The 20,942-nt window shown below is 38.9% G+C and overlaps 1 protein-coding gene across 6 annotated transcripts in view; it reads right to left on the bottom strand.

Moving 5' to 3' along the window:
* Positions 1-20,561, bottom strand: part of Tpd52 (tumor protein D52) — a 105,185-nt gene extending 84,624 nt beyond the window's left edge. For 4 of the 6 annotated variants that reach the window (XM_076835523.1, XM_076835524.1, XM_076835521.1 and 1 more), the window contains exons 1-2: positions 20,436-20,561; positions 19,098-19,127 (exon numbers count right to left, since the gene is read on the bottom strand). In XM_076835523.1, the coding sequence (XP_076691638.1) occupies positions 19,098-19,127; positions 20,436-20,454 (49 nt within the window). In that variant the 5' untranslated portion in view covers positions 20,455-20,561. The remainder of the gene's footprint in view (positions 1-19,097; positions 19,128-20,435) is intronic. The other 2 variants (XM_076835526.1, XM_076835525.1) reach the window with 1 other exon arrangement.
* Positions 20,562-20,942: the final 381 nt, after the last annotated feature.

Below are 20,942 nucleotides of genomic sequence, written 5' to 3' on the forward strand. Positions count from 1 at the left end.
GGCAAAAGAAGGAGTTGAAAATCCAGTGTGAGCTCTCTTTATCCCTGATTTTATCATTTCATGAAATCCAAAAAAATAAGGATTGGTAATAGCAGGATTAACGCCCACTCACCCTGCTCGAACTCACCTATGACAGCAGGCCTCCCCAAAACCTGTCCAACTCAAGTAACACCCATTACTGTTCAGGTCCAAGAAGAAAGAGAAGAACTGGTTTGGAAGGAGGAGGGCACAAAAATGCTGCACTTGGTTACACACAGGTCGAGTCTGACACCAGGTGAGAGATCCCCGGGGAAGGGGAAGCACCAACCCCACGAAAAAAAATATATTTAGATCAGTATCCCCTAGAAGTGGATCCAAGTGAGTCGCTGCTGAGGGCAATTCTCATCCCTCGGTGTACTGGCAGGCAGACGCTGAATGTCACTGCTTTAGAAATTCTATTTAAAAAATTAAATTAGCCAACAGCTCAAAACCCAATGCACGTTGAATTTTTAAAGGATCCAGCCAGCACATATTTTGTGATTTTCTTATCAACTCTGAGGAAATCCCAAATTGGTAAGAGGAAAAAAACAAATTACCTAGAACTGTACATTAATGTGATAAGAATCAAAAAGTCAGGGGGTCGGGGCTGGGGATGTGGCTCAACCGGTGGCGCGCTCGCCTGGCATGCGTGCGGCCCGGGTTCGATCCTCACCACCACATGCAAACAAAGATGTTATGTCCGCCGATAACTAAAAAATAAATATTAAAAATTCTCTCTCTCTCTCTGTCTCTCCCTCTCTCACTCTTTCTTTAAAAAAAAAAAAAGTCAGGGGGTCATTATTTATTAGCCCCAAAATGAAATTAAACATGTGCATGCATGCTGAGCAATTCCACTGCTCCATATTACCCTAGGTAAGCATGCTTGCATAGAAGAGAAATATACAAAAAGGTACAATGCAGCATTTTTTTATAATAATAAAAATACTGGAAATGTCTATTATTAGAAGCTGAATTAAGGAATATTTATACCGTGGAACACTATGCAGCAGTTAAAAAGAGTGAAATGCCCAATGTGTACTTGCACAGAAAGGTCTCCATGACACAAAGCTGATAAAAACAGGAATAGTGTGTTAGCATTTGCTTTTTATAAAGGCACACAAGAGTGTGAAGTGTAGCACAGCAGTTGTGCTCTTGTCTAGCATGCATGAGTCACAAGTTTGATTGCCTGCATTGCAAAACCAAGAAAAAAAAGGCACACACACACAAAAACCAGTTCTATGTAGTATTACTAAATGTGGTCCCTGTGAATATTTAACAACAAATCCCACTATTATGGATAATTATAATGCACCAATAAAACTATGGGGAAAAAATGTGATCCCTGAACCAACAGTATCAGCACTACCAGGAACTTGCTAAAAATGCTAATTCTTGGGCCTGACCTCAGACCTACTGAATTAGGATTCTGTGGGTGGGGTGTGTATTTATATTTTAACAAGCCCCTGGATACCCCTACAGTTTAAGAACCCCTGGTCTACATTAGCATAGAGATCACTAAGAGACAATTACACCAACTGAGATCCCTGAGCTTTATCTATATTCTCTTTCACTTACTTTTAAACAAGAAGAGTGTATTTGTGCATTGCTTCTATAAATTAAAAGTAACTTGTTTGAGATACTACAGGTGCTGGGATGGGAGGATCAGTGAAATGGCTAACTATGCAAGAATGGGAGAGATAAAGTTAGTGAAACAGAATGAGGGCCCTTAGGAGAGGCTCAACAGTGGAGATTACAAAGGGCACAAAAACACATCCAGTGGAGATTTCACTCAAACCCTCAAGAGCTGGTCTTACTGGGATCTTCCATGGAGAGAGTACATGACAAGTGGCCAAGCCTAGTAAGGAGGACAGCTAGTAGCCACAGGATGAAAAAGACTGAACAATGCAGACCTTGTTTTGCCAAAGCTCTATGTTTATAAGGTCTTTTGTTGTCCTGTTTTTTGTGTTTTTTTTTTTTTTTTTTTTTTGAGTCTTTAGCAGTATACATCCACTGCAGCTCCCAGCCCCCTCTGTCATCCTCATATTTGCTGAGACCCCATGCTGGAAGGGACTGCAGAACTACAAAGAAACAGCTATGTGCTGTTCGACTTTTGGAGCAATGATTTTCCATTGTATAGAAAAAAAATATTTCTTTTTTAAACCTGAAAGCAAATACGACTCTTCTCATCTCCCACTAGTCAGTCTATCTTTTGATTCCTTTAACAAGGTCAGATTTTTTGTTGTATCCATTTAAGAAACTTAGTCTTTACCAGAGAAGATAATACAAAAAGTGTTGTTGTTATAGTCTCATAAAATAGGGATAACCAATTATCCAAAAAGGAAAAGGATCTGCTACTGTGTGAGAAGGAACAAGAGAAATAGATATACTTTACCTCTAAAGGGAAGATGTTTAATACTTGAGAAAAGCAGCATAAATCGTTTTTAAGACATGTTTAAAAAAAAAAGAAAATTAGAGGCCATTTGTTTGAGAATCAGCTATACTAAAGCCCAAGAAAGCAGTTTAAAGAAAAATGGATTCAACTTTTGCTAAGTGCCACAGAATCAAACTGAAACTTGAACAGGTAGATTCCAAAAAAAAGTCTAGCTTTTTTCTGAAAACACAAGATTCCAGTCTATCCGAGTCAGCTTAACAAAGGAAGTCCCCTCTGCTTTAAACCTTGGGAAAAAAAAGTAACCTGATGTCAGTCAATCTTTTTTTTTTCCCTATTGTTCCATTTTCTTGTTCCCACCTTACAAAGCCCGCTGTTCCATCATCCCCACTGGGAGTTCTCATTCTAAACGAATCTCAAATAAAACTCAATTTGATCTGTAACTAAATTTGTTGTCATTCTGTCTTTTGACAGGTGTAAGACACAGTACATGAACATTCTGGAATATATCCATTCCTACATGAGTCAGGAAACAAGTTAAAAGCAAGACATCAGATATAATTGCCTTTATGTCAATATTTGTCAAAAGAGGCCTCAGCACTTCCTGATCAGCAGCTTTCCATATCACAAGAGCCCTGCACCTTTCTTTCTTCTTGGGGCTTGGGCTTTGGAGACTTCTTCTGAAACAGACATGTCTGAATAGCCTGCAACAACTCAAGAAAGGAGGAAGGCCAGAACTGACTTTACCTGCCCTCGGGCCCCCATTTCAGCAACAAGTTGAGTCCTGGACATTTTTCCCCATCCAGAGGTAGAGAAGTGATGGGGAAGCTGAGAAGCATGTAGGAGCCAGGCCAGCCCACAAGAAACTGACAAGCCCACGTTGACACAAGGAAACCCCACCTGGGGCACCGAGACGGGCATGAAATGATGCTGTGAAAACATTTTTCCTCCTCTGCACCCACCCCACCAAAAAACACCCACTACATTTAAATCCAAACTGAGACTGGCAAATCCAGCTCTAAACACGATCTCTTACACGAAAAAAAGGCAGGCATAAGCAGGTCTTGGGTTCCCTTTGAATGGAGGAAACCTGATAGTTTGAAGGGCTGCCAACAAAAGCAGTCTGTGCTTCAAGTAAAGGCCTGTGATTGAGAACCTGAACGGTGACTTGCCGGGTGTGTGCAGGGAGGGCCGACCACTGCTAGTGAATAAAGAAAATGAGGTCTTGCTTGAGTTTCACTCTTATTAGAAGTGCTTATGTTTCTGTTAGCATATTTGCCCCTTAATTTACGTGTATATTCAAAGAAACATGGACTCTTAAGACACTAACAAGTCAATGTAGAAGAGTGCTTAAGACTGTATAGGTTCTAATAATTAATTTATTTACATATAAACAAATAAATTAATGAAAGTCTAGTTTTATCAAAATGTCTCACTGCTATGCTCTCCTATACATTTCTTCACTAAAGTTATGTGTAACTTAGGAAAGAAAAAAAAAAGTGATAATTATGCCAGATATGGTGATGCACAGCTGCTGCAATCCCAGCAACTCTGGAGGCTGAGACAGGAGGATCATGAGTTTAAAGCCAGCCTCAGCAACTTAGCAAGGCTCTAAGCAACTTAGTGAGATCCTATCTCAAAATAAAAAAGGGTTAGGAATGTGGCTCATGGTTAAGCACCCCTGGTTTCAATCCCTGATACAAAAAAAAAAAAAAAAAAAAAAGTAATTACTTGAAAACATACAAAAATACTAAATACATTAAGTACAGCTGATTTGACTTCACAATGCCCAGAAATTGAAAGAAACTGAAGGTGACCACAGCTGTCTCCAAGAACACAGGGCTGCACAGTGGCCTGCCCAGGCTTCCGCTGGAATCAACAAAGGTGTACAGCCTCCATAGAACAGTTACTTCTTCAAAGGCAGTTACAGCTCCCCTGGGCAGGCTGGGCAGGGGTGAGCAGAACACTTCCTCAGCACTTTCCACAGCTTACCACTGCCTTCTCCCCTCTCCTGCATCACAGGGGCTTTTCTCTCCAAAATGGCCTACAGCAAAACCAAAGATTTTGCTCTCCAGGTACCATAACATTCCACCCATGATTAACTTAATAATTCCCAGCCAAAATTCCATCCCTTATTTGAGACTTGGAATTATTAAATAAATCAACTTCATTTTGGCAAATTAATGTCTATAACAAATTCATTTAAAATAAGGTCTTTCTACATTAGAAACAGGTAGTAAGACTGCAGATAAACTCTGTGATTTGGGGTAGTTTCTTAATCCTCATAGGCTTTAAACTCCCACATCAGTAAACAGGAAAAGGAAAAGTACATCAGCTGTCAGGGCTGAAGTGAGGCTCAATTAAGGCACTCACCCATAAATGTGGAGCCGTAGCCAGGACCTAGGAAGCGCATGATGCAAGTTAATATCACTACCAAACGAAATCGCTTCTTTTCCATACAGTACTAGTTGAAAAGAACTAAAAACTCCAAATTCTTCAGCCCAGACCAACCATCTCACCCTCTGCAATCTCTCATTCACCTTTTCCAACCTTTAAAAAAGAGATGAGTAGAACTGCCACACTACGAGGAGCACAATGACATTTTTCCTTTGTTCACTGTGCAAAGATAAGAGATTTAACATATTCTAACTTTGGGAAAATGAACACACCTAAAAAAAGTGTATGTTACTGTCAAAAGCAAAAAAGTGATTGGGCAGGCAGGTGTTCTGGTCAAGAGAAGCAGGAGAGTCAGAAAGACACAGGCCCAACCTGCATCCTCTCCTGAATTCTAGCACCACAGGAGCAGGAGCTCTGAGCACTGGCTAGTGTCCATGGGGATGAAGACAATAAATACCACAGAAGTCCAGGTCCTAGGATGAAGCCAGATTAGAATCAACAACTGATTCACCACTTTCCCTCAAAACCTTTATTTGAGAAAATAAAATTCAAAATTTCCTGTTCATCTTCTAATAAGTTAAAATGACAATAACATTAAGGGAAAGCTATTGTGGCCTCTATTTCTCTGCTGGCCCAGAGAAACCCAAAAAGTTAAGCTAACCAATAAAATATGATTTTCTTAAACCATCAATTAACAATTTGAAATGTTTCTTTTAAACCTTGAAGCATTTCTCCCACCCACACTAAATCAGCTCTGAAAAAGCAATGAAATGAATAATAAATGAACATAGTAAGTGAAATCCATTTTCAGAAGTTATTTTTCTCTTATTCCTGCGCACAAAAATAAATTAATAGGATACATAAAGCACACTGAATAAGTTCATGAAATTCCTAACATAGAAGCAAGACAAAAACACTTGAGTTCCATTTTAATGAATTCCAAATAGGAAAGGATAAAAAGAGAAAGAAGGGAATTGGTGAAGAAAAAGGATAGGAAAGTAAGAATGGGAGGTAGAAGCCCTGAAAGAAAGGTACCTGCAGAGAGGAAAAAAGAAAGTGGACACACTGACTTGAGGTTTGCACCTCCCTAGATGTTGGAGAAAATGAGCAAAGTTATCTGGAGCCCTTTGAGAAGTTGGCTATCTCAACAGACTTACCTGCTTTCATTATGAGTGGAATAATTGCACCAGGAGAATGTGCTCTGCAGAGACCACAGCCCTGGCCAGAGCCCAATCGGAGTCCCCTCTTGGGGAATTTAAAACAATAAAAATGAAGAAAGTTTGGGAAGGAATTCTAAAGATCCTAAACAAGAAAAATCTGTCATGTTATCTTTACTATGAGTCAAATTTTCACTGAATCCCTGAAGCAATGAGCAGTAACAATCCATTTAAAATCACCAGGCAAGGCAGACAGGGCAAACAGGTTTATCTTCCAAAGATGACCTGAAGGAAAGAGCTGACTTTCACCCGAGTTAGGGAACTGGCACTGCAGAATGAAAATCATTTCTCAAAAAAAAAAACATGAGCAAGACTATTTGATAAATCCAGACACCACACAAATCAATCCCATCGCCAAGACCCTCCATGAGGAAAGCAAGTACTCACAACTTCAGTTTGCCCTTTGAAACCGCTGGTTAAATTTTTTTTAAATAACAGCAGTACAATTTTGCTCTAACGTCACCTCTAGGCTAAATTGCTTCTCTGGTGATCAGACCACCCAAGGAAAGTATAAAACTTTCACCAAGGAAACAGTTAATAAGTGCTTATGCTCCGCAACACTCTTACACATTGAAGTAAATTATTGCTTACAGACCTGAGCTCCCTGAAGGTCAGACTCCATAATATTACTATTAAAGTACATTTTGCAGCTGGGCACGGTAGGGCATGCCTGTAATCCCAGTGGCTTGGGAGGCTAGGCAGGAAAATTTCGAGTTCAAAGCCAACCTCAGCAAAAAGCGAGGTGCTAAGCACTCAGTAAAACTCTGTCTCTACATAAAATACAAAATAGCGCTGGGGATGTGGTTCAGTGGTCGAGTGCCTCTGAGTTCAATCGCCACTACCCCCAAAAATAAAATAAAATACATTTCACATTAAAAGCATCTTCACTAAAACCACTGGTATATGTAGGAATAGCAAACTCACTTTTCCTCCCTTGCCCTCCGGTTTCTCTTTCATTTTACAAACACAACTGTCAAAGGACTTATCCTCTCCATTTCCACAGTAAATAAAGACACTCCACATAGGCAAGCACTGAGTGAAGTGGTGGAGGCCTACAATCCCAGCAACTTTGGAGGCTTGGAGTCCAGCCTGGGCAACTTAGCAAGACAAAGTCTCAAAAGAAAAAGTAAAAAGGGCTAGGGATGTAGCTCAGTGGTACAGTGCCCCTGAGTTCAAACCCCAATACCCTCCCCCCCCCCCAAAAAAAAGGCAGGCAAACAAATTGTCATCACCTCCTACTCCAAATTTCCTTTCAAAACACTTCTTGACTTATCCAAAAAAAGCAGAGTCCCCTTTTTGGATGCCTCTGTTTCACTATTCATAAGCCTGGAATAATTATGTCTGCCCATCTTGACCTATAACTCCACAGCCTTTGGAAGTCTAACTCAATTTTTTAATTCACACATTCCCCTCCCCAATCTGAAAGGTCCACGATTGAGGATCTCTTCTCTTTCAGCTCTACTTTTCCTCCCAGGTCATCTCCACAGCTGTGATCTAATCCTGCCCAACTTGTTAGTGTGGAGATCTATGTTTTCTGCTCCTGAACCTAGCCACTTGGAAATTCCACACAGACCTGGTGATCATAAAGCATGAACACATTCACTGACTCTTCCCACCTAAAGGTGCAGTCTAATTCCCCTCTGAACGTAAGTTGGTGCTGGGAACACATTTCTAACACTCAAATGATGCAGAAGTGAGGCCTCCTGACTTCCAAGGCCAGGTCATCAAATGCCATATAGCTTGTCCCTGCCTCCTTCAGAGTCCCTCCTGGGAAACACTGAGCTAACATCCAGGAGGTCTGGGCACCTGGGGGCTGCACAAGACCAGGTTAATAGAGACAGCTGTCCAAGGAACACAGCTGTTCAAACCTTCCTGATACCAATCATCCCTCGAGTGAGGTTTTAGAAGACCCCAGCCTCTGTCTTCAAATCCTTACAGCTGAGGCTGAATGAGAATAGCTGTCCTCAGAGGCCCTTCTCCAATCACAGGTCTGTGCCACAATAAATGTTGGATAGGTTTGTTATGCAGCTCTGGAACTTGGGACAAACATCAAATATAATGTACCCCCAAAACAAATCCATTATCTCCCTCCTGGTATCTGCTCTTCCTTCTGTATTCACTATTCCAGTTTCTCCTTCATTCAACCTGAAAGCTTTTCTCTCTTCTTCCCTTCCTTACCCTACCCGCTGCCATCTGACCTATTCTATCCCAGAAGTCTCAGGAATCAAGCACCTCACTCTCCTTGTCTCCTCACCTACTTTTGCATTTGTGTTGTTTGTGGTTTTATGCCTCTGCACCTTTGCACATGCTCAATCTTCATGGTAAATTTCCTTCCCTGCCCCTTTATCTCGGCACTTAGGAGAGTCCTACTTCATCTTTTGTCAGCTTAGGCTACTATAACAAAATACTACAGGCTGAAGGACTTCAACAAGACACTGGCTTCTCACAGTTCTGGACTAGAGCTCAAGATCCAGGCACCACAGATTCAATTCCTGGTGAAAGCCCTCTTTCCAGTTTGCGGATGGCTGCTTCTTGCTGATTCCACACAGGGTAGACACAGTACACCTCTCGCTTTTCTCTTCTTATAAATGGCACTAATCCCACTCCTGTGGGCTCCCAAAAGACTTCACTCCAAATATCACATTAGAGATTAAGACTCCCCCACGTGAATTTAGGGAGGAGTTCAAACATTCAGTCCATAGCAACCTTCAAGTCCAAATTCAAAGGTCATCTTTGGGTTCTTTTCTGATGACCCCACCAGAAACTGCTCACTTCCTCCTTGGCAGAGTTGTGTGGCTCTCACAACATCCATTTCCCCACAGCAGCCCAGTTGCATGTTTGTTTCCTCCAGACTGGCCGAAGAGTCTGGGGACAGTCACTCTATCCTATTTGTCTCTAAATAATAGGTTGATAATTTGTATTTGGAACCACAGAGTCAGCACTCCCCAGAAATACGTGCCACTCAGTTTCAGAACTGGTATCTATGGAGCACCAGTGCTACTCACCAGATTTTTTACGTAATTTTCACAAATATTTAAAGTACCGACAATCTCAATAGAGGTTTAGCAACGTATCCAATGTCTCATAAACAGAAAATGATGAAGTCAAATTCTGAACCCAGGTGATGCTTCACATTCTGCACTCTGCCCCAACATATACAGTTAGCTCTGAAGCACAAAGACAGACATGCAGGTCATCTGCTTCTTAGAGTTGCCGTTAGTAGCTTCTGCCATAGCTATGCTACTCTTGAACACCACCTCTGGAAACAAAAGAGGCTGTACAACTTTGAGGCAGTATAATAGGTAAGGACGTCATGTACTCTATATCCAGGCATCACAGATCAGAAGTGCAAGCTCTGTGCCAAGCTCTCCAGCTGTGCCAAGCTCTGTGTCCCTGAAGTTATTATTACTCCATCCCTTCACGCCTGGTTGTTTCCTTTGTAAAGCAGGGACACTATCAACACTGCTCCCTGCCTGTTGTCAAGATTTTTAAAAATGAAACCAGAATAGCATTTAGAACAGAACCTGACATACAGAAAATACTCAATAAATGTTGCAGCTACTGGTAATAGTAGTATTACTAAAACACTCCCTAAACCTCAGCTGGAAAACTTTAGCAAATAAAACACAGGACTGAAGCTGTGTCCCTCCAGATATCAATTTTGCTTAAATTACTTGTAAGGAAAACACTTCTAAAGAGTTAGAACACGTTCCTATCCCTCCAAACTGCGCAGCAAATGTAAATTAAGTTTCTCTTGGAACCCAGGTTATTTTGTTAGAGACAATAGGTTTGGGATGAAGTTTTTGTACAGCTCTCCACATCCAGAAGAGTAAGTCTGGGGAAGCTGTGGTCATTTCGATTGCTTCCCCATCTGCCAGTCCTAGCTACTACACCACTGAGGACTCAAAGGAGATAAGAGGAAAGTTAGTAGGAGCTCTGAAAGACCACGTGGCACCATCACCTGGGACAATAATACAGAGAATCTCCCCATTCAGGTTTCATTTTCTGTGGTTTCAGTTACTCTGCTTCAATACAGTATGAAAATATTCAATGGAAATTTCCAGAAATAAATAATTCATAAGCTTTAAATAACTTCTAATGTAGTAAAATGTTATAATTATTCTATTTTTATTAGTTATTATTATTAATCTCTTACTATGTCTAATTTACAAATTAAACACTCTCAGGGACATATATATTTATATATATATATATATATATATATATATATATATATATATATACACATATACATACATACACAGGATAAAACAAAGTACATACAGGATTGAGTATGATCCACAGTTTCAGGCATCCTCTATGGGCCCTAGGATGTATCTAATCTCCATGGATAAGAGAGACCAGAGGGTCTCTCCTTTGCAAATGTCCCAGACAGGCAGATTTTGCATTTTTCTTTGTTTTTTGTTTTGTTTTGTTTCCCTATCTTAGAGCCATATCCCAGCCCTTTTTCTATTTAGAGACAGGATATCGCTGACTTGCCCAGAATGGCTCAAACTTTCAATTTTCCTGCCTCAACCCCCCAACTAGCTGGGATTACAGGCAGGTGTCACCACACCTGGCTGCATTTTTTTCTTTATTGAGTTTTTGTTCTCTTTTCCTAGTAGCAAGCATTTTTTCACTACTGTTAACACACCCTTCTCAGTGACATTCAAAGAAACTACTTCTAAAATGTATTATGACTACACATGTCTCCTAACGTCAGGACACATTAAAAGCAAGTAACTAACTTTGATAGAACAGCATAGAAAGTGTGTTATTAAAAAAGTATTGATAGAGCACTATATCCCACACCCTTTGAAGAATAAAAATTTAGCCAACATTAGCCCTTCTATGTATACATGCACATTTTTACATGTAGAATTCCAAAGCAGAGTTCCAATTTCTTCTCTATTTACAGATCAGATTTTCAGTAGTTATATATAAAACCTTAAGCACATTTGGAACATATACGCCTATCTCCCTGCCAAACCTTTTTCTTTCACTAATTCTTAGCCTTTTCTGTCTACTCCCATCTGACTCTATTTATGCTAGAAGTCCTTCCAGCTGATGTGAGTGTGATATAACAAATATTTATGGAGTACCTACTACACACACCCTTGAACGGAGTGCTGAGAAAATATTCTAGCGACACTTTATTTCTAGCCAAGTACATTTTCCAACAAGTTGGATAAACTATTATCTTTATTCCTTCAGCCCTCCTGATTGAACCACAAGCTTCTTTTCAATACCACAATAGTTCAATAAACCCTAATTTAATCCTTGTAAATTCATAGTCCAAAACTTTATCAAGGTATAGTATGATTGTATTCAAAAATTATATTATGTCATTTTTGAAACTGGCATTTACCTACTTCACAGCTATATCTCAGCCCTTTTTCTTATAGTTTTAGACAGGATATCACTAACTTGCCCAGGATGGCAAACTTTCAATCTTCCTGCCTCAGCCTCCCAAGTAGCTAAGAATAACTAAATAAAAATAATTATAGCAATGCACAATATTGAAAGTTATTTAAAGCTTATGAATTATTATGAAGGAATTGTTCATGAATTATACATTCATTCCACAATGGGTTTAGATTCAATTTTGCAATAAGAACATAGCATAGGTGCTATGCTATACATGAAATATATTATGTTATAAGCTAAGGTATGAAGTTAATAGTTTCTCTGACACCATTCTTTTAGAAATTTAGTTTCAAAGAAACTACTTCTAAAATATATTGAGATACCCATCTGTCCTAAGATCAGGATACATTAAAAGCAAGTAACTAACTTTGATAGAACAGTATAGAAAATGTGTTATTAAAAGATTTGATAGAGGTGTCTGGTGCATGCCTAGCACCTGTGAAGCCCTGGGTTCAATCCTCAGCACCATATATAAACAAATAAGTAAAATAAAGGTATTGTGTCCAACTACAACTAAAAAATAAATTAAAAAAAAAAAGTATTGATAGAGGACTCTATCCCAAACCCTTTGGAAAATAAAAACTTGCAATTTACAACAGAGATTACAATAATAACAAATAAAATTATAGTAATATACAATATTGTTATTTAAAGATTATGAATTATTATGAATTATAACTGTTGTTCAATGGGTTTAGATTCAGTTTTGCAATATGAACATAGCTATTAATATGAAATACAGTTTATATACTAAAGTATATAAATTAATAGCTTCTCTGAAACCACTCTTTTTAGTACTGGTTACAGAAGTATCTAAAGAGAGAAGATAGAGAGAGGGAAGTATTAAAAAGTCACTCAAGAGCCAAGCAATGTATCCAAAAATGTCATCTATAAAACATTTACTCTTAAATTAGTATCTAGAATAAAGAACTCCCACAACTCAACAATAAGTAAACTGATTAGAAGAAAAAAAAATCAAAGAGCTTGAACATTTCCCCAAAGAAGATACACAAAAAGCCAACAAATATATATAAAAACACACTTTACTTACCATTTGAGAAAAGGAAATCAAAACCAAAATGAAACACTACCTTGCACCCATTAGGATGGCAGAAGGGGAGGGAGGAGAGAGAGACAGGGAGAAGGAGAGGGAAGAAGAGGTAAAAAGGAAAGAGGAAGTGTTGGCAAAGATGTGGATAAACTGGGATAATCCTTGGGCACTGCTGGTGGGAATATGTACTGGTATAGACATGTGAGGAAATATTGAGTTCCTCTAAAAACTAAAAATAGAAAAGCCCTACCATCCAACAATCTCACTTCTAGAGACATCTCTAACGGAAGTGAAAACAGTATTTCAAAGAGATGTGCATGTTCATGTTTACTGCAACATTACTCATAGCAGCCAAAAGATAGAAGCAACATAAATGTCCACTAACAGATGAAAGATAAAGAAAATGCAGGGTATGCATACAACATTATTCATCTCCCAAAAGAAAGAAGAACTGTCACGTGCTACAACCTGGATGAACCTTGAGGACTTTATACTAAGCACAATAAGTCAGTCTCAAAAAGAAAAATACTAAGTGATTCCTCCTTCATGAGGTATGTCAAACAGTAAATTCAGGAATGACAGTTACCAGGACAGGGGAGAAGGAAAGAAGGAATTGTTGTTCAATGGGTTTAAATTCAGTTTGCAATAGGAAAAAGTTCCAGAGATCTGTTAAATAAAGTACATATTGTTAACACTACTGTATGTTAAACTTAAAAATTATTAAGATATCACATATTTAAAGCCGGAAACATTTCACCTCCTTGATGTCTCAGGAATTCCATCTTAAAATAATTTCTCTTAAAGCATTATTTGTAGTAGCTGAAATGGAACACAATCTATACTGTAACAGAGAAACAATTTAAATGAATATTCAAATGGTGGAAGGGTGAAACCATAAAATATTACAGGTTTAGGAAACATTTATAATGCTATGGCAAAGTCTTATTATCTAATAGTACCCTAAACATTAAGATTAAAAAAATATATAATATGAACCTGATGGACATATTATTGGGGTGTTGAATAAAGAAACAGACCAATTTCTGAAAAAGAGAGAGAAAGGGGACAGAAGACAAACAGCTAGGCTAACACCATTTCTGTTGAATTTTCACCTATATAAGTCGACTGTAATATTCATTTGAAAATAAAATCTGGCATGAAAAACCTAATCACCAAAAAAAAGGGAGAGAGAGTAATTAGGGGAGTAATCAAGGAAGTGATCCCCTTCCAGGCATTTTTACATTTTATGAAACTACAATAATTTACACAGTTTAGTTGTTGGCAATGAACATATATATCAAGGGGAAAAAATAAGTTAAGAATTTACAGCTGGGGATATAGCTCAGTTGGTAGAGCGCTTACCTCACATGCACAAGGCCCTGGGTTCAATCCCCAGCATAACAATAACAACAAAAAAGAATAGTATATGATAACTGTAGCACTTCAAATCAGTAGAGGAAAAATCCATTGGGTGATGAATTGTGTTAAGCAAATGGGTAGCCAAAAGAGGGGAGGGGGGTAAAGGTATTAAAAGTCATAATTTACTTCAATCAAAATAAACTCCAGTCACTTTGTTTTGGGGTGGAGGGTACTAAGGATTTAACCCAGATTTGCTTTCCCGTCTTTTTTTGAGACAGAAACTCACTAAATTGTTGAGGGCCTTTGCTAAATTGCTGAGGCTGGTCTCAAACTTGGAATCCTTCTGTCTCAGCCTCCAGAGTCTGGGATTACAAGTGTGCACCACCACACCCAGCCAAAATAAACTCCAGATGGATGAAAGATTTAGATGTAAAAAATAAAATCATAAAAACAGAAATTCAAAGTGAGTAAGGCTTTTCTAGGAATGATTCAAAAGTTAGAATCCACAAATGAAGCCATCAATTAGTATTTCTGGTTGGGGGGCGGGGAATCACTAAAATCAAAAAAAAAAAAAAAAGAAATGACAAACTAGGAAAAATATGTATTAAAAACTCACATTATGATCAAAGAGCTACACATTACAAAACAAAGAGAAAAAACACATAATAGATAAGCTGGCAAAGGTTACTACAACCAGAAACTTCACAGAAATTGAAATCTAGATCTAAAACATATCAGAAGTACAACTAACTTCATATTAAGGATATATGATGAGACACACACTGAGAAGCCACTTTTCTTCTGTGAGATAAGCAAAGCTGAAAAAGTGTGAGAACAGCCTGGCCACGTGGTGTAGGAAAGCAGACGGTCACACTGCTGGTAGAAGTATAATTGGCACCACTTTTATGGAGCAGAATTTGGCACAATCAAAACTGAACAGTCACATTTTTCTAAGAATTCTTCCTACAGACATATTGGCATTTTTGCAAAATGATGCATATATATGGGTATAGATCTATATACATATATAGGTGTATATCTGCTGAAGCTTTTCAACACACACCATCACCAAAACATTCCATTTTGGCTTAATGATTATTTTTAGCTAAATGACCCTGAATAATAGCAGGGCATTCTGACATCCTTTGAATTCTGACATCTGCAATCAGATGAAACTTACATATGAACAATGTCCTTCCTACACAGGAAAAAAAGAAACATTCTTACAGCAAAAATAGAAGACAAAGAGAAATCTATACCAACAAATCTTGTTAAACTAATCTTTGTCTTAGTTACTTTTTCACAATTGCCAATCCTAGTATATAAGAACTTAGTCACTTAATTGGGTCTTCAATTTCTTGTGAGTGGCCTGCCTGTACAGGTAAACTAAATAAATTTACATACTTTTATAAATGAGTATATTTTTTTCTTTTTTTATTTTTTCATTTGTTTTAATTAGTTACACATGATAGTACAATGATCTTGACATATCATACACTTGAATCATATGATGAGTATATTTTTCTTCTGTTGATTTGACTTTATACATTGGCCCATCAGAAACTAGAGAAGAAATTTCCCTTCCCCTATAAAGCCACACTTAAAATACCCATCAGCAGGGAACAAGTTAACTTACTGAGTCCCAAGCTTTCAATTCTGCAAACATAATAAATATGTAAATATTATTTCAGAGTTACTATAAGTGACATCATTCGTTGCTCAATATAAGTTTTTATAGGTGTTTCACGTCTGGGAAGATACAACAAAATGGGTTAAAAACTGCCTAATGCAGACACAAAATAGTATATATATAACAGACATGTACAAATGGCCATTAAAAATGAAGCTGTTCTAGGGGCTAGGGCTGTAGCTCAATGGTAGAGCGCTTGCTTGGAGCATGTGAGGCACTGGGTTTGATCCTCAGTACCACATAAAAATAGATAGATAAATATAGTGTCCATCTACAACTAAAAATATTTTTTTTTTTTTAATAAAGCTCTTGTAAGTTGCGCTATAGCTCACTGGTAGAGTGCCTGCTTAACATGTACAAGGCTCTGGATTCTGTCCCCAGCATAACAACCACCACAACAAAAATCTGTTCCATATAATAATATTGTGTTGAATGATCAGTAAAACAAATACTGTATTTAATGAAGAAAGCTGGGCCTTAACAATTTATATGCTAGTTTACATAAGCCACACATAGGTGCTTAAGTATATGTGTACATCTATACAAACATACATAGAATCTCCCAGGATGAACAGAGAAACTAGTAAAGATGACAGCATTGTTATCTAAGAGAAATAATAGCCAAGGAGATGAGAATGAGAAAGAGATTTAAATTTTACACCCTTTCAGTCATTTTGAGTTTTGTACCAGGTGCATTAATTACTTGAAAATACTAGACAAATGATGTCGAAATAATATTTTTAAAATACATCGAGTTTATTTTTTTTAAGTTTAAATGTATTCAATAAGACTGCTTTGTGATTTATTTTAAATAACTATACGGATGAAAACAAACCAATATGTTAACTATAATTTTCCAGAATAGGATTACAAGTGATTTCATTTTCTTTTTCTGAATCTATACTATTGATTTTTCTAAAATGGACAACTATTCTTGATAACAAAAAACAAAGTAATTTTACATTCAAACATTTTCTTTATGAACTTTCATTAAAATTTAAATATCTTTATCATTTTTACCTTTTTGTCTTAGATAAAAAGACATGCTAAAATTATGGTTTCAGCACAGCTGGTAAATACCCAGTTTAAATAAATTTGGGAATGTCTCAGAGGAGAGACAATTTACAATTTACTATTTCACAACAGTCAACAACTAAAGCAGCAATAATTAACCCCAACAGGAAAATAAAATAAGCTTAGCCTGCAACAAAAGGCTCAGGAGCATTGATGTTTGGGGGATTTGGGTATTCTTTTGTGTTCTAAACTGTGCATGTATAATATTTGTTTTTACTGCATGCATAGATTATTCTGTTTTGAGATCTTGCTAAGAGATCACAACCCCTCCCACCACTCAGCTTTTCCTCCAGGGACTAGGCAAGCTGTTGCATAAAAATAAATGCAGGAAGTGAAGGAGGGCTAACAAAGACATTAGCACCATATGGAAATCGAGAGTGTTGACCAAAGAAATTAATAGCCTAGATAGATCACAGCCAGAGACTGTGAGCAGACCCTCACAATGGTGTCCTTTCTTCTCCATAAATGCTTTACTTTTAAATAAATGACATGCCACATTTGTGTTATACCTAAGGCATAATTACAATGAGGAAATGGTAGTGGCAATTATCTTGCAGCCTCCCCTCTTCAGGTTTTTGGCCTCAGAAATCTTCCCCTATCCTCTGAAAGTAATAAAGTTGGCTTTTTCCCCTTTAATTCTAACTATTAAAATTCTTAGTGGCTAGGTGACTATCTCAGCTTCAATATAATAATGCTAAACTAAACTTACATAAGAGAATACTTGCATATAAATATTTATTCAGCCTATAAAAGGAGGCAGGAGTTGGGGGGGGTTGTTGTTGTTAGTTTTGTTTGTTTCAACATAAGGTATGCTCTAGTTAGCCAGTCACACTGGGAAACGCTTCACACATTAAATGCACTGTGGTTAGCTTAATTCTTAGAAATTATTGAAAGACATTATGCAGTTTAAGGTATTTCAAATCACTGAATGTTTTTTGAACTCTCACTGTAAGCAGAGTATTGTATATAAGGACTGGGTATAGAAGAAAGTAGAAAAATATTCTGGTCTTCCTACAACACAACATTAGAATATATGGCTGAAAACACAAAGAAAAAAGTTCCTTTTTAAACTTTGCAGCTGTTCATAAAATTCCCAGCAATGGACAGATTTTGAGATCTTATAAGGTTTAAGAAGGACATTTTCAATAAAGAATGCATGTAAGGAAAGAGGGCATTTAACTTTGTAATGAGAGTTTTGGTTTTTAAGAGACAAATTTAAGAAAACTTCATGCACATAAGAAAGAAATCATAAAAATTTTATGATTTGGTTTGAAATAATTTGAAAAAAAATCATCACAATTCAAGAGACAATCACAAAGTTTTATAAATCTTATCTCAGTCAACACAGTTTGCTAATGAACATCAAACTCAAACATTCCACCTTGTTCACTTTAAGCCAGACATCTTGATACAGATTCATTTAAGACAGATCTCTCTGCGCTACCAGTTCAAAGGCCTTTGAAGTAAACTTATCCACTAAGCCCAACACAGCCTTATCAGCAACTTTCTTTACCTAAGCGCAGAGTTCTGCTTCTTGAGAAATAGGGAAAAAGGGACATGAGGCAGTGGGAAACAAGAGATCAATTTGGAGAGAGACAGAGGTTCCCGCTACTGGAACCTGCTCTTGGATACCTTTCCCTCACACTTTATCCAGTCAACACACTGCTGAGCACTAACTGTATGCCATGAGAACATACAGATGAAATGACAGGCAGATAGAAGCAAAAGTTTAAGAAAAGGCCATATGAATCTAGCATGGCAAAGCATAGGAGTAAGCCAACGGACCTTCCCAAAGCAGGGAACTCTTCTTTATCATTAAAGTCTACCACATTGTCCATCACATTAAAAAGGAGGATTTCCCTAGTCCTCCAGGATGGACAATTAAAAACAAGGACTAACTTAACTAATGAATATCTCAACCAACCAAAGACACCATCTGAATATTATAGACTTGCCTTAAGCCAAAGGATTAATTAAACTTTCTTAGAATTAGAAACTTAAAAAAAAATCTATAAAATCACAGAAAGTATGTAAGCAAGCTAGAATATCGCAGTAGTACTGCAATTGTTACCACACAAAGCAGAACACACAACATATTAAAACTAATCAGTCCAATCACCTTTATCAAACAGCTGTTTAAACTACTTTGGCATGTACCAAGCTCAGTTACTCTAAAAATCTCATTTATGTTAAAAGCAAATTTATGTTAAAAACAAATGAGTATACAAATATCCATGTACATGTTTACCTCTGCCATCACCCACATTAAAAACCAGAGTTGGGGGGCCATGGTGGCCCCCAAGTCTTCTAACAATACATATAAAACCTATGTTGAGATTTCTTCACTCATTTGAGGATCTACTATGTACAAGTCACTATGCTGCCCAACCAACCACACATGATCAAAGATGGAATGTTCTGACCTTAAGAAGCTAAAAACAGGCTGAGGATGTGGCTCAGTAGTATACAGCTTACCTAGCATTCCTGAGACCCTGGGTTCCATCCCTAGCATAAAACAAAAAAACAAAAAAAAAAGCTGAAAATCAAGCAGATAATGTATGCATGCATATAGATCATATAGATACATATATAATGAATAATATGCGTATGTATAAAACATATTGTACATAAGATTTATAAGCATTCACATGGTAAGTGTGAAATTAATTTGAGGGGTTGGGAGGAAAACAAGTGTCAGAGGATTCCACGGATTCTATCTTACAAGCTATCAGAAGTAAAAAACAAAACAGTATATGTGGAATATGGTTTTATTTACATAAAAACTCATCATGAAGGCAAATACTGCAAGAAAATAAGCAAAAATGGTTAAGTGTTGTGTCTGGGCTCAAAACGGGAATGATTCCTATTCCTACTTCCCAAATGTTACCTTGTTATCTTTTCTTAGCATTTGTATATCTTTTTAAAGGCCTGCCATGCATATCTATGTTAGTCTGGTTTATTATCAGCAGAGAGATCTCTAGGATGAAGTAATATTTAAATCTAAAAATTGTGCCCTAATATTACCACACCTCATACAAGGATTCTCTTCAAGGCAATTTCACTTAAGTTACCATCTTAAAAAACAGAGCTACGGTAAATTAAGGGTTCTGTCCTGTGGGATTTCACCTTGCTGGAAAAAAGAAAACCCTCAATATAAAAAGCTCCCTCCCGCACCCCACCACCCCCCAAATTAAACCCATAGACACCACTCCACAATTTGGGAACACCTGGTATGTCAAATATCTTACTTCCAAAACCATTGCCACAGGATCAAAGACCACTAAAAATCTTAACCAAGCACCTAAACTCCAAGTAGGCAAAAAGTCTTAAGTCAGGTACCCATTCTGAGGTTCTTATTGAGAGACCAAAAAAAAAAAAAAAAAAAAACCGACCCACAGCCCCCCAGTTCCTGGTTCCCATCACTTGCAAGCTGTAGCTGTACTGTACGCCCAAAGCGTTGGGTGCTTGGCCAGCACCTCCTCTGCATCCCAGAATCTTCTCTCCCTCTCCCTCTTTCCTATAGCTCCTTCCCCTCTCTCTCCATTTCTCCCCAACACACACACACACACACACACACACACACACACTCACACACACACTCACACATACCCAAGTACCGATTCCGCCCGCCAGGGCAGCTCCCTCCAGCTCAGCCACCCCAGGATGCCGGATCTGGATCCGGGAGAAGCAACTTGCGGCTCGGGCCGGAGAGGCTCAACACCTGCCCGGCCGCCCGCAGCCCGGCGCCGAACCCGCGCCCGCCGAACGCCCCCGCCCCGGGAGCCGCGGAGCCCGCCGCGGCCGCGCGCTCACCTTGCTCGCTGCGGTCCATGTCTCCCGCCGGCCGCCTCGCGTCCTCTACGCCTCTGCCGCCCGCAGCCCGTCCGCCTCCGCCCCTGCCAGCCGCGCCGCACCGCGCCGCGCCCGGAGCTCCTCCTCGCCTCCGCCGCGACTCCTGCGAAGTCCCCACCCCCTGAGGCGTCGGGCGCGGCGGCACCGCCCGCCCCGGGCGGGAGCGCTTACTCGGGGCGTCACCCGACCACCTGACCCGCGACCTGTGCGCTCCGCCACGTCGGCGCGGGCGGGCGGTGCCGGGCGAGGCGGGCGCGTCGCGGCTGGGGCTCGGGCAGGAAATCGGCCGGGAGAAGGGAGGAGGGCGGCCGCGAGGAGAGGCTCACCATGGAGGCCGCGTGGAGAGGGCTTGGGAACCGAGATGGCGTTCGTGTGCCTCCAACAATTTATTTATAAAATCAAAAGTTTCCTCTGGGCTTTGCAGGTGCCCTTTCTCCGCCTCTGGGAGCACCTGTTCTCATGCACTTG

The sequence above is a fragment of the Callospermophilus lateralis genome, chromosome 16, assembly GCF_048772815.1.
Source record: "Callospermophilus lateralis isolate mCalLat2 chromosome 16, mCalLat2.hap1, whole genome shotgun sequence".
NCBI classification, from domain to species: domain Eukaryota; kingdom Metazoa; phylum Chordata; class Mammalia; order Rodentia; family Sciuridae; genus Callospermophilus; species Callospermophilus lateralis.